Below are 17769 nucleotides of genomic sequence, written 5' to 3'. Positions count from 1 at the left end.
CGGGTTCAAACCCCACTGCTTTCCCTTCCCAACTCCCCCAAATAAAAAAAAAAAAAAAAATTGTGGTGTTTAACAATAAGATGGGTGTGGCATAAATTAAAGAGTTAATTGCATGTAAATTATTGAACTTTCAACAAATTCTCATTTTACAAACCAACTTTAAAATTACTTAATTACTTTTTTTTTTAATATTTTGCTATCTCATATGTTTTTCGATCAAATTTATTGTTAAGTGGCCGTATAAAATCCCATGTATTTAAATTCATTGATTACTCAAATGATGTTAATTTGGGCATATTAAAACGACATTGTTTACGTTTATAATTAACATCTAACTAAATTAAGGCATAAATTAAGAACTAGCTTTTAATTGTTTGTTGCAAAAACAACATTATTTTCATCCAGTTAAACAATACAACATCGTTTCTATTTTTTAACATGAGCATATTTATGTCATGTCACCACTTCGGAATCTAATGAAATAGCTAAATGCGAAAAAAATTAATTGAGTAATTTTAATAAATATTTTATAAATTTTCTCTTTGTTTATAGTTTATCAATAATATGTTACTGTTATATTATTTTATATTTATTGTATTTTTCTTTTATATTTATTATAATTTTCTCAGGTTCGTTATTTATTTATTTATTTTATTTATCTTTATGTATTAATTATTCATATTTACAAAATTTTATACTTCTTCCGCCTGCAAAAATATAGTGTCTTTTTGTGATTTTGAGATGTTCACAAAAATTAGTTTATTTTCAATTTTGAAAACTATCTATTACATGGACAGCCCTATTTTTTTTTACTTATAATACAATTAATTGTCATTATAAACACTACTTTTTAAGTGGGACTCTTTCTCCACTCACAATACAATAACTATTTTTATTAAAATTCGTACTATTTCTTACTATGACTAATTTTTATAAATAGAGAGAATATCTTTCTTAAATGTGCATCGCACGGGCTACAAGACTAGTCGTCGCTTCATGAAAATGAAGAAAGAAAGTACTCATGGATTGACAAAAAAGAAAAGGAAAAGGAGACACCTAGCTAGAGAAGTTTCTCCATGATACGACTAGTGTAAAAGGGTATGCAATTTGTGATCAAATTCATGGATGTAAGAATCCTCAAGGCCTTTCCTCAACATGAAATCCCTCCACTTACGATGATTTGCCCTAATCTCCTTCCCAATCTGAGTCTCCCCATCCATGACCAAGTTGATTGCCTTCACCACACCCTCTCTACTAAACAATCCATCTTCATCTCCCTTGTGGACCTCCACCCCCACTCTCAAATCTCCCCCCATCAACCTTGCATTGATCAACTGATCGCCCACATGCGGCATCAGCACCATCTCACACTCGTTGATCAACGCCTCCGAGATGGACCCCCACCCACAATGCGTCACAAAGCACCCCACCGCGGGATGAGACAAGATCAACTGCTGTTGAACCCACCCTCCCTCCACAACTCCTCTCTTCCCAGTCCTGCTCCTAAAACCTTCCGGCAGCGCCTCTTCCACCGTCTCCGCCCCCATCGGCGCCTTCAGCGCTGCCAAAAACGGATGCCCCGTCAGTTCGAATCCCACCAACAGCTCCTCAAACTGCTCCCGTTTCAACCTAGCCTCGCTCCCAAAGGCACAGTAAATCACCGATTTCGGCCCGAATTGGTCCAGCCATTTCACCCACCTCTCGTCTAGGCCCGAAGCAGGCGGTTCGGGCAAAACCGGGCCTGCTAAAAGAACCGGTTTCTTGAATCTCTTCTCAAGAAAATCGAGATAGGGGCCCTCCATTTCTCTACAAGATTTGAATCCCATGGCGTCGCACTCCTCGGCCGCCATGATCACGCGCTGCACGAACTTCATCGGGGTCCCAAACTCCTCCATGTTGTTGACGGCATCCACGGTGCGCGCCTCGTTGGCGTAGAGCCTGATCGCGGACGAGGGAGGGAACCCCGGCGGGGGCCGCATGTAATCCTCGGCTGCGGGCTCGTCGCGGAAGAGGTAAGCGACCGCGGCGGGGCTGATGATGCAGTAGAGCAGCGACTTGATGCCCAAGCTCCGCGCCAAGGCGGGAAGCCAGTGGGAGAAATCGAAGAAGACGAGGTGAGGCTGAAGGTCTTGAAGAAGGGCCTTGAGGGCGGGCTCGGTGAGGTCCATGGCGCGGCGGAGGAGCGAGTACATGGGGAAGATGACGTCGGCGGTGGTCTCGGTCCCAGGAGGGAGGCCGTCGACGTGGGGGAGGGTGATGGGGATGAAGGTGATGAGGTCGGGGTGGAGATTGAACTGGTTGAGTTTGGATTGGGTTTTGGGAGGGAGGATGAAGAAGATTCGGTGGCCTTTCTGCGCGAGTTTGTTGGAGATGTGAAGAAATGTGGTCAGATGCCCCATTGCAAACCATGGGAACATTGCGATCTTCTTTCCCATTTTTTTCTTGGGAAGCTTTGATCTGTCTAGATTTGTTTTGAGGTTTGAGAAGAAGAAAGATGAGATGTGGTGGCAGTGTGAGTCCGAGGTTTGTTCCTCTGTTGGAGCTAATTTGATGCTCTAACGTTTGACACGGGGGTTTAGATCTATGATAATCATATTTGTGTAGCATGTACGTATGTATGAATAGATATATGCATGTGTCTGACTACTATTTGAGTTGATAGCATCTATTAAACTGATTTTGCAACATTTTTGTAAAACATGTATATTTATGTCAACTGAATTCATACCAAAATTGATAATATATGAATCATATATATGATCTACTAAATAATTAGGGTTCACAATTTAATCTCGTGTCATAGTAATTAATTTATGAGAACATAATTTGTTCCGAATATTAACAAGCTTACAATATATGAAAGGAGTATATAAAAGCATATGTTTTCAGAGGACTTAAAACAACTAAGCTTTTATATTTGATGATGAAGTTTATATTTAAAGTATAAGAATCCTCTATCTAACAAATTATTTGAATTTTAATTTTTCAAATGAGTATTTCGGATACCCAAATAACCGAATCGGGTAGCGGTTATTTGGGGGTAATCGAACATCTAAAACGGTTCGGGAACGATTAGTGAAATATGGTAATTTTGGGCTTGGGTAACCGAAAATTCGGGTACGGGTAACCGAACCCGAACCGATCGAGGATGGAGGAAATAAAAGTTTACAGAAATTATATCTAAACTAGTTATTTTCTTTTGAAAGGAATATATCTAAACTAGTTACTAGGAAGTATGTATACTCAATTTTCCCGAAACTGTTCATAAGAAAAAAGCTCATAATATATTTAAGGGGATAATGCCCCTAAATACCTTAACTATTTTTGTTTTTGCATTTATTTTAAATTTTCTATCTTAACATACTTGAATTATGTTACTAATTTGTTTTTGCAGCCAGTGAACTAACTTGACAACGTGGCAATTTAATTTATGATGTGCCTTTAAAATTCGAGTGCCGCCAAAATTCAGACCCAAAATACTACAAGCCTATCAGAAAATTCGGTCTGGCAACGACTGTCAGACTATTGCCATTAGGAATTTCGAAATCTCCTATTAACTTGCCCGACGCCCCCTGTGAATTCATGTACAACTATAATATTCCGAGACACCCAAGGCTCAGCCCCTGGCAATGCGGGAGCCTGCGTTTTGCCGTTCATGCCGCCCACAATGCCGTGTCGTGGATGGGTAAGGCATCAATGGAGAAGAGCAAATGGGATATCAAGCTATTTGAGTTGTTCGCCACTGATGAGGGAGGAGATTCGAGAGATGGTAAAACCCTTGTTTGAACCTTAAAATCCTAAATCAATTAAGGGGATTTGAACCCTAAATCAAACTATACTCTGTAAATTAAGTTAAAACAACGATGTTTTATTAAAAGAAAACGCCGTCGTTCGCTTCATCGGCTGATTGTGACACGTCAACTATTCTGGCCGCCAAGTCAGCAAGAATTTGGTGGTAAACCAACATTGGATGCAAAAATAAATTAGTAACATAATTCAAGTATATTGTTGCAGAAAATTTGAAACAAATGCAAAATGCAAAATGCAAAATGCAAAACACTAACTACCAATTATAACGATTTATGAATCTTGACCAGTGTAACGATCCTACACAAGACTCTCCAGATTTTCGCCTTCAATTAAGTGTATTATTATCAAATAAACACCAACACACATACCCCAATTGGGCCTCTAACCAAAAAATTCGAATTCAATTTCAAATGCCCGCCTAATGAAATAATTGCTAGAGAAAGGCAAATATTACATCGAATGAAATACACATACGATCATATGTACATAAGTATATACATGTAGGTGGACAATAAATACTGCACAAAAACCAACATTAGAAATCAAGGCATTCTACATAATCCGTAAGATATTGGCTGAAATTTCTGAGGCTTCAACAAATTCCCCACCAACTATTGTAGTATTCACCAAAGCAACAGCCATTTTCCCTATTCTAGCAGTTAAATCTGGTCGGGTTGAGTGAAATACGAGATATAATATAACATAACAAATTGTTATCTTATTCAAGTCTGCTTCCAGATTCAGTTAATCAAGTCAGATAAAGTAGCTATCAACAAGATAATCATAAGGCGCACCTCTTGCAAAATCGAGCCCTTCACCGGGGCTTGGCAACGAATTAGGCCCAGGATAGATGCTTCCATTTACATCCACCTTCACATTGGCCTTTCCCCTTAACTTGAGAACACGATGCTTGTCATTGGGGAATTCAGCACTCAGCCTACCCAGTTGCTTTTGCAGATCAGCCACAGAATCATTGCCCGATTTCCCTTTTGTAGCCTTCTTCCCGTCAACCCGCTTCACTTCCAACCTATACAGTGCACAAGCATCATATTTGTTGATTTCGTACTCATAGAGGTGCCATTCGAAATTTTCCATTGGCTGGGGGTCCATGTAGTAGGATCTCTTCAAACCTCCAAACTCATTCATCACCTGCTTTCTTGACTCGTGCCAGCCCCTCCCGTTGTAATCTGGAAGAGACCGTTGCTTTCTGTTTCCACTCTCGAATGCTCTGCGTGGTTTGTCGAAAAACAGCCACTCCCTTAATGTTTCACCTTCCAAAATGGTCAGATCAAAGAGCTCTGTCGACACCAGAAAAAATATACCAGCCACGTTCGTTTAAATTCAATCACGATGAGTGCAAAAGCAAGCATTTAAGACAAAGAAAAAAACGGCAAACTTACCAGGTGCGTTCCAAGGGGATTTTGTAGTAGCTGCACCCTCACATTCAGGAATACCAACATCTTTCCCTTGTGCCTTTGCGCCAAGGGCGGCAAATAGTAAGTTATCTTTCAAACCAATGCCTCCGGGTCGTACGACTGGAGCCCTACCAGGGTAGCCCTCTCCAGGTGCAAGCCCGGCATGATAAACGCTGCAGTACTCATCAGGCTCTTGAGACCAGCCTAAGCCGAGTGCCGGTCTAGGACAGTCCCAAAGTGCGCATTTCGCCCCTAAAAAAGCAGAAGGGGGAGGATGGATAGTCTGTTGATAGCCTGGCAACTGAGGCAATCTATCAACCCCAAGAAAACTGGTAGTACTGAACCCCGTGAAATCTTGTTGCTCGAGTTCATGATGCACAGCAACCGACTGCAATTCTAGTTGCCTTGCTAAAGCCATATTATTATTCATTCCCATGTTGCCAGCTCCCATGCCGGTGCCTTTGCAATGATCGACCAGCGGGAACACCTGTTCATGAGGACTATTCGACATATTGAAACCATGTCACCAAAAAAATCATGCAATTCAAGCATATCAACGAATTATGGGAGTAAAAAGAAAGACTCGCAAATCTTCCATGATAAGGCTGTCCGTAGATATGATTGAGAATTATAGAAAAAGAAAAAGTGAACGGGAAAATTGGCATACAAGGAAAGCAACCTCAATTCCATTAGACACCACACCTTTACTCTATCATCATAAGGAATAACTTCAGATACCATACAGCTCTTGTTGACATTCTACACGTCATAGCACACAATGTAGCTCTTTATTTTTGAAGGTTCGATATTTACTTGTCATCTCAAAACTAGAACTATCTAAAGTATATTTGGGGCAACCATATCGAAGCCTAAGAAGAAATTCTAATTCACACTATAAACTTAACCACAATAGTAAATGCTTTCTTAACACTTGCAAAGTTGCAACAAATAAAAGGAAGGAGCAAAAGGAAATGCATACAAGAAGGAAAAAGGAATGTGTGCGTTTGTTGGCCTAGTGGTAGGAGGTTAATGCCCAAAACCTAAGGTCCTGGGTTCGAGTCCTCCATCGTGCAGTCTTTAAATTTCTTTATTTTACTTATGTAATTTATCAAAAAAAGAAAAAGAAAAGAAAAAAAAAGAAGGTAAAAAGAATTTTATGGAAGTGAAAAAAGCTTTTCTTTATCGATTATGTGAATTAACTGACCAAAAGATGTAAAGAAGATACTTGCAGAATGAAATACGCTCTTCTAAAACAAATTTAAAACAAAGTTACACCTAGTGACTAAAAGATTTCAAAATTTAGTTAGCACCTAATGAATTGCAAGTAGCAGACAAATATCTTGGACATAATGAAATCAAAATAGCAAATATATTTGTGGGCACATGTGATCCAAGAAGGACATGCAGTTATTCCATGAACAAACTACATTAGAGACATTGAATTTTACAAAAACTACTACAAGAATCCACCATTTCAAAGTAAAAATTTGGAAGCGAAAAACTAACCTGTTGACAAGTAAATCCATGAACAGCCTTTTGGGCATCAGGCTCTGGCTTTGGGGCAGCTAATGCACTAGTGGCGTCATCTTCCTCCTCACAAAGCTGCAACAGCCTAGAAATATCGGACGAGAAGCCAAGGCTCCCTACCTACCAATGATCACACATAGTGTAAAACTTCAGAGCATCCAGTTTCTTTTTGAACAGGCACATTCCAAATTATAACACAAAAGGCACATTCCTATTCTGAAACACCTGCCTGCCTAGACTTAATTATGCAAATAAGGCCTTAATGAAAGACACTCGTCTCAAAGGCTGCGAAAATGGAACAGGAAGACTATCCAAGCAAAACGACACACTCTTATTAAACAGGAATCGCTAATTAATTGAAGTTGCCAAGAATCACCACTCAATGATTAGCCACGTGCAGTAAGTTCTCTCCAGTTAGGAGCCACCTAGAGTTGAAATAGTTATATTGTGATGAAATGATGACCTGGTGCAATGAAGAAGCTGGAGAGGGGTCATTGAGCTCGGCCTTCCACTCTCGGAGCATTTGATGAACTTGCTCCTCGAGCACAGCCACATCAATGGTGCGGCTCTCTTTCCTGGCGGATTGAAGGTCGCTGAATATTCCCTGCAGATCATCAACGCGATTCTTCGCTCTGTCCTTGAACACCTGGTGCGATGCTGACTTGCACGCAACGCTCTTCACACCCTTTACCATCAAATCAATTGCAAGACTAAATTCTTTAGCTGCCAAAACAAGACCAAACATCACAATCCATTTTTTAGTGGAAATATACACACATAGTCGCAAAAAATACTATCTTGGGGGGAAGGGGTTGCCAGAATCATCACAATTTGCTTCAATGTTTAAAATTGCTTCAGTCTAATTAGAAAAACCGCATACAAAAAGCCAGAAAACTCGCCATAAACGCGATAGAATTTTACAAAAGAACAGAGGGAAAACCGTCGAGATCGCGCGAATATGATCATGAACATTACTACAATCTCCAATTAATTGGAAGTGAAGGGGAACAAAAAAAACCCATCACAAACACACACACACACTCCGACAAATCACACAATTTTTATTTCAACGACAACAGGAGAAAATAGCTCGCTGCCCACCCTATAGTGACAGAAAAAATCAAATGGGTCCGACAACACATCCAAAAATCACAGAAAAAAGGACAGCAGCGCAATTGTTGAGGAAATTACGAAGAAAACAGCAAACAGAACAATCTCAACTCCTCTCTTCTCCCAAATACTTGTTCAATTATGGTTTGAGAGAGAGAAATAGGGGTGAGAAGAGTAAAGTAGCTATGGTTTTTTCCTGTGAATTACAGGCTTACAGCAGCCTTTATTTAATTCCCTGCGGGGGGAAAAAAAAAAAAGGCAAAATGTAATCACAGTGGTGTTGGTGTACGCGGCAAACGCTGTGCAAAATGTTGAAGTAGTGACTTTACTGATATACCCTTTATTAATTCGGAAAAGAAGAACAAATTAATTTCATTTTTTGTATAATGGCGTCATTATATGTTTCTATGTAAAATAATGATTTCATAGGAGTTTTATTTCTAATCTAGTTTTATATAGTAGTTTTTAAGATTTTTTTTTTTTTTTAAGGCAAGAGAAATCGTTTAATAAAATGAGGTACCAGGGGTACCTAAGAGTTCAAAACATAAAAAAGAGAGAGGAGAAGAACAGAACAAATACACTGAAAAGTAAAAACACTCGAACTCCAAAAACCTTGAGATAACCGAATCAAGAACTATCCAGACAATGTAGCCGCAGCGAACCAACCTCTGAATCATGTTGCCACCGACTTGAGATCGAAAGCCATCCTCCAACTCCACAGTCTAGACTTGATTTCTGCAATCAGTTTATCTTTGTTCCATGACTCTTGATTGAACTTGCAACCATTTCTTTGTTTCCACATACACCAAATAGTACAACTCCAAACACCAGTCAGAAAGGAAATTTCGTCCTTCCTGCCAAGATTTGTAAAAGCTAAGAAATGACCTTTTGCCGAATGATGATTAACTGCCACTTTTCCAATCCAAACCAAAATCTCGTTCCAAACTTCCACCGCCCTTTGGCACTCGAAGAAAAGGTGTTCAATCGACTCTTGATTCGACTTACACAGGGTACACATCGCCTCTGAATAAGAGATAGGGACATGTCTTCTTTGAAGATTATCACAAGTCGCCATCCTTTGCTTAAGAACTTTCCAAGCTGTTAAAACAACCTTAAATGAAGCAGGTGTTTTCCATACCTGCTGCCACTCGAAACCATCTGAACTGGGAATACACGGCCTTGCTGCATTGCTCAAAGATTTGTAAGCCGTTTTAACAGAAAAGGCTCCGGATACCTCCGCCTTCCACTTCCAAGCATCTCTCTTCCCTTCGACCAATTGAATCTTGCAAATCAAAGAGTTAAGAGAAGACAAAAGATCAAGTTCTCTCCCCCTAAGGTCCCGATTCCACAATAACCCCCAACTCCACACTCCCTCAAACCAACCTCCCATTTCACTAATAAATCCATCTTTATTGGAGCTAAGATGAAAAAGTCTAGGGAAAATATCCTCCAAGCTCCTCTCCCCAACCCATCGTTGTTTCCAAAATCTAGTCGACTCACCCTCCCCAACTTGTAAAACCATATTCTCCCTGAACCAGTTCCCTCCCTCCCCCCTACTTATACTCAACACCTTTTTCCACCACCCACTTCTTCCGCCTCTTCCTCCCTTGACTCGGAACCCATCCCCCTCCCTCTCTATTTCCCCTTGACTTGCCCTGATTACCCTAACCCACAAAAGATCTTTTTCAGATAGGAAGCGCCAAATCCATTTTGACATCAAAGCAATATTAAACCACTCCAAATTTTTTATGCCCAAACCCCCTTCCTTAAGATCTAAACATAACTCCTCCCACTTGATCCAACAGATTTTTCGCTCACCAGAACTCCCACTTCCCCACAAAAACTTACAAAAAAGAGACCGGATATCAGCCAACACACTCTTAGGAAGCTTAGCAAAAGAAAGTTGGTAAATCGGCAAGGAGAAGAGGACCGATCGTAAAAGAGTTAACCTGCCGGCAAACGAGATTTTTTTGTTGGTCCAATTAGCAATCTTCTTTTTAATCTTGTCAACCAAATACTCCCAGTTCATCGCTCGACATAAGCTGATTCCAATTTTGACTCCCAGATATTTCGTTGGAAGCTCCCCCTTTGTGCATTCGAGAATCTCAGCCATCTCCCTGCAATTTTCACCCACATCTCCAATTCCCATTAGGTTGCTTTTATCGAAGTTAACTTTCAAGCCCGATAGGAGCTCAAATAGCTTAAGGATGCACTTGAAGGCCCATGCGTTCTCCATCTTTGCAGAGGAAACAAAAATTGTATCATCCGCGTATTGAAGGTGAGATATCTCTAATCTGTCTCTCCCGAATTTGAATGGTTCCAGGGTCCCATTAGAAACTGATCTTTTCACCAAAAGGTTCAACCCCTCAGCTGCGACGAGAAAAAGGAACGGTGAAAGTGGGTCTCCCTGTCTCAACCCTCTTTCCATTTGGAAGTCCCCCGAAGGACTTCCATTTACCAAGACATTAGTTGTCGCTGAACTAAGACATCCGACAATCCAATTCCTCCATCTATTTCCAAAATTCATGACTGCCAACATTCTATCAAGAAAGCTCCAATCGACTGTATCATAGGCCTTTGCAAAATCAACTTTGAACAATAAAGTATCAATCTTTTTCCTTTTAGCCTCTTCCACAATCTCGTTAAGGATAACCACTCCATCAAGAATGTATCTTCCCTCAATAAAAGCACTCTGACTTTCTGAAATAATGAAGTTCATCACTTTTTTCATTCTAGCAGCAAGAGTTTTTGCGATTACCTTGTAAAGACAATTGATTAAAGAAATAGGTCTGAAGTCCTTCAGTTCTGAAGCGGCATCTTTGTTTGGAATAAGAACAATAAACGACGGGTTGCAACCTCTAGCTATCTTTTCATTTGAATGAAACTCTTTGAAAACATTAATGAGATCCTCTTTGATGATCTCCCAACATCTCTTCATGAAATGGAAGTTAAAGCCATCCGGACCCGGGCTCTTCCCACTATCACAATTCCAAACTGCTTCTTTGATTTCTTCTTCAGTGAACGGTGCTTCAAGTAAATCTCTGTTTTCATCTGAAATTCTTTTCTGACCGAACACCTCTGGTACTGTTGGTCTCGACCTGTTCCTGTTACTAAACTGCAGTTTGAAATGTTCTCTCACCATTCTTTTCACTTCCGTTGGGTCCTCAATCCAAGCCCCTTCGAGAAGCAGCCCCGACATCTCGTTCTTGAATTTTCGTCCCCTGATTGCCTTGTGGAAAACACTGCTATTGACGTCCCCTTCCTTGATCCATCTAACCCTTGATTTTTGAGCGAGTAGGCTGTCACGATTATTTAGCTGTATAATGAGATCTGCCTCAGCTTCGTTCCTTTTGATGGCCTCTTCCTCATCCAGTCCCAAAGCGTCATCAATAGCATCCCATTTCATAATCTGATCTTTCAGTTGAAAAATGTTGTCCTCGACATGCCCGAATGTTGATTTATTCCATTTCCTAAGATCCTCCTTTAGCCTTTTCATCTTTTCTTTAAACACATAACAACTCCATCCGATGATTCCACTTTTTTGCCACGACTCACTGACCACCTGCTCAAAACTTTGGTGATTAGTCCAAGCGTTCAAGAATCGGAAAGGCTTGGGCCCCCAAAACACAGCCTTAGTCTCCAAGAGAATAGGAACATGATCTGAGACCGACCTTTGAAGACCTCTCACCTTAGACTGAGGCCAAGCATCCAACCATTTATCATTTACCAAAAATCTGTCAAGTTTTGTCTTGCACTGTCCCTGTGGTTGGTACCACGTGAATTTCCTATTATGTAACGGTAGTTCAACCAAATTGCTGTTCCTAATGAAAGAATCGAACGACTGCACATCTCTAAATTGGAACTGAGACCCTCTACCAACCCTTTCAGATCCGTTTCTAATAGAGTTGAAATCGCCCACGACACAGACACACAAATCTTTATTATGTTCCACCACCAAACTGATCTGATCCCATAACAAGATTCTATCGGAAAAACTTTGGGGAGCATAAATATTAACCAAACAACAATCAACATTACCTGAGATCCATCGACCGTTAACAATTGATGCTCCCGGCAAATCCCACTGGCTCGATCTATGAAAACGAACGTTATTCCACACTGTAAGGATTCCCCCTGATCTACCATCAGCTTGTCTCTCTGCCACTCCCACATTATCTTATCCCCAAATTAACTTGATGTCCATCTCGCTGATCTTCCCCATTTTTGTCTCTTGGATGAAGCAAAAATCGAGGTCGTGATGCTGAACGATCTCTCTAATTTCTCTCTTTTTCATCTTACTCCCCAGCCCTCTGATGTTGTATGAGAGCATCTTCATCTATCACTCGATATGGTTTTCTCCCTGACCCCTGCAATCTCTCTACATTCCACCAGCTCCTTTGCGATTTCCATGTCCGCGTGAGAGCTAATCAACCCTAAATTCTTCCCAAATTCCCAAATTTTCTTCCCTTCTTCTAAGGAACTCGAAACAATTTCAATTGAGGTTTCCTCATCTGCTATTTCCTTTGTAAACGTTTCAGTTGATCTGTCACTGAAAATCTCACCTTCCATCGCACTTCCTTCGAGCTCCCTTCCTTTCTCTTTCCTTCGATCTTGTGATTTATGCGAATACTTCTTGAGTTTGAAATGAAGAAAACGATTGGCCCCCATTTTTAAAGATAAATCGCCCCCACCTCTTTTTTTTTGATGATTTCTCTTTCCACTACAAAGCTTTATGGAATCTGCTTTTTGCTTTTCCTCTATCATGTGAGTTACCTTTCCAGCATCCTTGTCCTTACATGTCGGTGGAATAGGCCCGCCATCTTCACATTCCTGCGGTCCGATTCCTTCTACAGCTTGAGGCGAGAATTGTTCACCATTAAGTGGGCTCATCTCTCTTGCATCATGGGCTTTGGGCTCCAATTCTATTAATGGGCTTAAATCCCCTGTTGCTTTGCAAGAATCAGCTTGAACGCTGTTTGGGCCGAGAACACTAGGTGATAATTGGTCCTCATAAGTCTCCCCACCACTTTTCGAAATTTCCACTTCGGGGTTGCCAGATGTCATATTTTTATTCGACCTCTCCTCTTGAAACAAGCTCCCTAAAGATTGTGCCGTATCAGAAACGTAACAAATCTTTTCGGGGTTCGGGAAGGCGGCTGCATATCTGGTGGGAATTGAAAGCTCGGTCAAATGGGGCGTGTTCCTGCCTGAAGTTCCACCGTCTCCATCGGCTGCTGAAATGTCTCCGATCTGAGCTTTAGCCGGTGACGTCGAAACCTGCTCCACCTCCTCCTCCTCATCCGTTTCCTCCTCAAACTCCGAATCTGACTGTCCATCCTGTTGCATCGGTTGAACCTCTAATGGATAGTCTTCAACTTCAACAATGTTGATCTTAAAATGAGCACCATCGATGATGCATTCAAAACACCTATTAATGGTAACAAGGCCCGTTGAAAGTTGTATGAACGCACAATCCAACCTTTTCTTTGATTTTGTATTCTCATGAATCTTGAGGAGCCTCCCCACTCGAGAGCTTGAGATCTCGAAGAACTTAGTACTCCACGCCTGCAAAGGCACCCCATGCCATCTAGTCCAAACTGTTCTTTGCGTGTTTACATCAACGTATGACCATGGCCGAACCCATTCGAACCAGAAATTCGCCCATTCGTCGAGTTCCTTCAACAACTCCTCCACCGGTGACTTGTTCAAGCTTTGGATCAACACGAGATTGCCTCCCAAAGAAGAAATCTTTAAGTTGTTTGCACATTCACTACTTATTTCCTCCTCAAAGTCTTCCCAAATAAACTCCGATTTCATGAAACCTGTGAAAGAGTTTCGGAGCCATTCCGTCTCACCCTCCGTTGTTTGGAATCCGATGATTTCATCTGCCGGAAAGGTCGAGGGCTTTTTTGCGCCTCCAAGAGCCTCGACAAATGTTTTCCCTGGTTCCCTTCTGCTGTTCACCGTAAAGATTCTTCCGGAATTCGCCTTTGAGAATTTCTTCTGCTGTTCACCGTAAAGGTTTTTTACCATCTTTTCATTTTTCTCTGGATTCTCCTTGTTACCTGAGCAATCTGCTATGTATGGTCTTGAAAATCTTGGGATGTATGCCCTCAATTTGTAGCTACCGAACCATATGTTGTTCAAATCCTCCAAAATCTTCTCCGCATCTAATCCCTTCTCGAAACGCACGAATCCAAAAGATTTTCCTCGAACGTCTTTTTTCTTGGGTCGAAAAATATCAATGACCTTACCAATCTTATCGAAGCTCTTCTCGAGTGTTTGAATCCAGGTTCCTTCTGGAAAATTATTAAAGAAGAAAGTATCTCCTTGGTCACACTTCCCGTTCTCCTGCCGATCAATCGCTGACTTTGGTTTAGGGTTAGCCCTATGGTTAGGATAGTTTTGCTGCCTCACCGGAGTTCTCTCGGGACAAGGACGACCTACCCTTTTCCTCCTCACCACGCTCCACTCTCTCTCTCTCATAGCTTGAGACATCCCTTATATTTTAAACTACATTCACACTCAGTTTTTAAGATTCTTAGTGTTGTCGATCAAACCAAGCTATGGCCTATGATGTTCCAATCGAGTTTTTTTTTTTTTGAAAGGGTGTTCAATTCAAGTTAGTTTGCAAAAAATATTTTGATCTAAGTTTTGTACAAGTATTTAATTTAATTTTGACGTACGTTTTTATTTCTTACAAGATGCCGTGGGAATAATCAAACTACTCAGCTTACCAATAAAATATCGAACTCAAATAGTCAATGAGATTCAGCTCAACTGACAAAGTTGAGGTACTAAAAAACTCTCCTTTGTGAGATGTCTTGGAGGTCTTGGATTCAATTCTGAATACGGAATAATTTCCCACCTTTATGTAGTGTAAAGCGAGAAAACTGATCATACGAAAATGTGTGGTTTCAACAAAATCTTTCATTTTCTCAATATTTTCCAGTCTATTCAGTTAGGATTATGAAGGCATGCCCTACAAAATATATTTTTCAATTATATAATCACAACTGAATAAAAAAGATATATATATATATATATATATATATATATATATATATATATAGGGTTAGGTTCAATGAAAAAGGCCTAAATGTAAGAAAGAAGAGAGAAGTAATCTCATCCGTTGATCTTATCTAATCTAACGGACATGATTTGTTCACGCCATGTTCAACGGATTTTTTCGTTGAACATTCGTGAACATATACAATATTTTTGGGGGTTCTGGGTTTCGACCCCCCATAAGTTCAACGAAAAAATCCGTTGAACATGGCGTGAACAAATCATGTCCGTTAGATTAGATAAGATCAACGGATGAGATTACTTCTCTCTTCTTTCTTACATTTAGGCCTTCTTCATTGAACCTTGGCCTATATATATATATATATATATATATATATATATATATATATATATAAAACTTAGAGAATCGAAAAACATTGGGTCAATCCCAAAGTTTTATTTTCATTTATCTGGCTTTCGACACTCTTTTATTTTACTAGAATTTGTTTGGGTCACTCTTGAGAACCACAACCACCAATTAAAAAGGTCTTTTATATTTATATAAAATAAAATAAAAGACGAATAAGGCGTTGAAAGAAGCGAATAAAGAGCCCCCTTTACATATACAGATTCCTCATGCTAACTCTTGCGATGCCTTATGGATCGGAAAAGGAGAAATTATGCCCATCCAAATTAATCTTTTAAGATAAGAAGCATATTTATCTGCTTTTCCCTCATTTAAGCATCTTCAAATCTTTTTAGAGATGCACCTCATGTATTTCACATTCGGAAAATATGTCATCATCTTTAATACTCCTACACAATATTTTAGTATTTCATGTTTAGATATTATTACAAAAATATCCCGTAGCATATTTGCAATCTCCAAAAGTTGATGCATCATACTTGGCCGATCAGTTTCCCCATCACGCCTAGTACATGGTCAATTTGATACGTCGATTTTTCGAGCCCAAAAAATATGCTTCAAGATATTTTTGTTACTTTTAAAACATTGAAACATTTCTTAATGTACGCTAAAAAATTGAAATATCATATTTTCCTTTTCACATTTGTATGGATTTGGCAGTAAAAATTCATAGGAACTTGTATAAGATGCTCATAAAATGGTCATCGGATTCATTAAACTTTGTGGTTTGTTGTGTGTGAGACGAATTATGGGCGGTCATTTAACAAAATCGTGCAAAATAACGATGATAATGAAATTTAAGGACCTATGTGAACCTAAAAATTTCGCTGTCCAATTAAACATGCATGCAAAGTCCACTGATCCAACTTAATCAGACAAAAGTTTGATGAGACAATAAAAAAAATAAAATAAATAAAAAATAGGGTTAAGTACCATTTTCCTCCCAACGTTATCACCCTTATAGCCTTTAACATCCCAGAGTCAGAGTTGGCGTTGTTTACCATCTCAATGTGTCAAAACTGAAGCAAATCGCTCCCCGCATTTTAACAGTGCTTAACTCCGTTAGAAAAAATATAGTATTTTTTTGTTTTTAATTATGGCGGGCCCCAATCCATCGCCAGCGACCTCATCCCTCACACATACCTTTCCTCATCCCTTGCCAAGCTCTCGCGGCAGCTCACCGTCGTCGTCGACGAATTCCACGGCCTCACCTCCAACCAAATGTTTGACGCCGCCACCGTCTACCTCGATGCCAGAATCTCCCGCACAACCAAGAGGATTAAGGTGAACAAGCCTCCCAAACAGCAATACCTCGTCGTCACCGTCGACAAAATTAAGAGATCGTCGATGTCCACGACGGCATCCACTTCAAATGGACCCTGCAATCCGCCGCCGCCGTCAAGCAAAGCGCCAAAAATAAGAGTTCTCGTTCATAAACGAAGTATCTGGAGCTCAGTTTCAATCAGAAACACAGAGACTATGCGTTGCAGGTGTAATTGCCGTACATCTTGGTGAAAGCCAAGGAGATGAGGAGTGTTAGGCTGCACACGGTTGACTACAATGGAACTGATTACTGGAGCTTGGTGGCAGGTGTAATTGCCGTACATCTTGGTGAAAGTCAAGGAGATGAGGAGTGTTAGGCTGCACACGGTTGACTACAATGGAACTGATTACTGGAGCTCGGTGGTGCTCAACCATCCGGTGAGTTTCGAGACGATGGAGATGGATCCGGAGACGAAGAAAGGGGTGATGGAGGATCTATTCGTTTGTGAGGATGAAGGATTAAAAATAAAAATATATAATATTTTTTTTAACAGGGTTAAGCACCGTTAAAATCGCGGGGCGGAGGGGGTTTATTTGCTTCAGTTTTGACAAATTGAGGTAGTAAAGAGCGCCAACCCTGACTTCAGGGTGTTAAAGGCGATAGGGGTGATAACGTTGAGGTAAAGTGGTACTTAACCCAAAAAAATAAAGAGACCGTCCGCATGATCCAGACGAGTCATACCCAGCCCCGTTCGAGCCAAACCTTTTTTTCATTTAATTGTTTTTTCCTTGTTCCATTTAGTTATCATACATAAATGATATTTTTATTAAATTATAATTTTATCAATAACAAATGAAATAATACACATAAAACATGATATAAAATAATATTTTTCTTAACAGCAGCTGATTCTTTTCTTAAATGTAAATGATATATACTTCAAAAATGACATATTTAATAAAAGGGTAAATATCATGAAAACCCCTGAACTATATCCACTTTATTAAAAATACACTGAAACTTTCGAAATGTTCTCTAAACCCTCAAACTATTAGGTTTTTATCAAATATATCCCGTATCTATTTTTCAGTTACCAGAAACATGATGTAGCTCGTCGGATGCCACAATGTAATTTATATTCTATTTTTTTAAATGACATGAAAAAAACGACTTTGTTTCGTACCATATTTTATCGTGTTTATCCATAA

General features: G+C 40.0%; 2 protein-coding genes across 4 annotated transcripts; both read right to left on the bottom strand.

Annotated features, from left to right (window-relative positions):
• Window positions 1-849: 849 nt before the first annotated feature.
• LOC131013471 (cyanidin 3-O-galactoside 2''-O-xylosyltransferase FGGT1-like) lies at window positions 850-4274 on the bottom strand. Its single transcript, XM_057941563.1, has one exon. The coding sequence runs from the start codon at window positions 2433-2435 to the stop codon at window positions 1086-1088; it is 1350 nt and encodes a 449-aa protein (XP_057797546.1). The 5' UTR covers window positions 2436-4274; the 3' UTR covers window positions 850-1085.
• A 52-nt stretch (window positions 4275-4326) lies between these two features.
• On the bottom strand, window positions 4327-7833 carry LOC131013470 (transcription factor VOZ1-like). Of its 3 annotated transcripts, none has more exons than XM_057941560.1 (5): window positions 7693-7833; window positions 7216-7475; window positions 6732-6872; window positions 5211-5712; window positions 4327-5108 (listed from the first exon to the last, which is right to left on the bottom strand). In XM_057941560.1, exons 2-5 carry the CDS (start codon window positions 7444-7446, stop codon window positions 4564-4566), a joined length of 1419 nt encoding a protein of 472 aa, XP_057797543.1. In that variant the 5' UTR covers window positions 7447-7475; window positions 7693-7833; the 3' UTR covers window positions 4327-4563. The 3 variants fall into 3 exon arrangements, with proteins under 3 accessions (XP_057797543.1, XP_057797542.1, XP_057797544.1); XM_057941559.1 differs by having other exon boundaries at window positions 7652-7831; XM_057941561.1 differs by having other exon boundaries at window positions 7674-7789.
• Between the last annotated feature and the right edge of the window lie 9936 nt (window positions 7834-17769).

Source organism: Salvia miltiorrhiza, chromosome 2 (assembly GCF_028751815.1).
Source record: "Salvia miltiorrhiza cultivar Shanhuang (shh) chromosome 2, IMPLAD_Smil_shh, whole genome shotgun sequence".
NCBI classification, from domain to species: domain Eukaryota; kingdom Viridiplantae; phylum Streptophyta; class Magnoliopsida; order Lamiales; family Lamiaceae; genus Salvia; species Salvia miltiorrhiza.
The sequence above is the reverse complement of the archived record's forward strand: the minus strand, read 5'-3'. Positions and strand labels throughout refer to the sequence as shown.

Excerpts from the sequence above, each read along its gene's own strand:
- LOC131013471 (XM_057941563.1), bottom strand. The coding sequence starts at position 2,435 with ATGGGAAAGAAGATCGCAATGTTCCCATGGTTTGCAATGGGGCATCTG.
- LOC131013470 (XM_057941559.1), bottom strand. The coding sequence starts at position 7,724 with ATGTTCATGATCATATTCGCGCGATCTCGACGGTTTTCCCTCTGTTCT. Across the intron at positions 5,713-6,731 it reads ATGGATTTACTTGTCAACAG|GTGTTCCCGCTGGTCGATCA; the intron begins GTTAGTTTTTCG and ends CCTCATGAACAG. Across the intron at positions 5,109-5,210 it reads ATCCCCTTGGAACGCACCTG|AGCTCTTTGATCTGACCATT; the intron begins GTAAGTTTGCCG and ends TGGTGTCGACAG.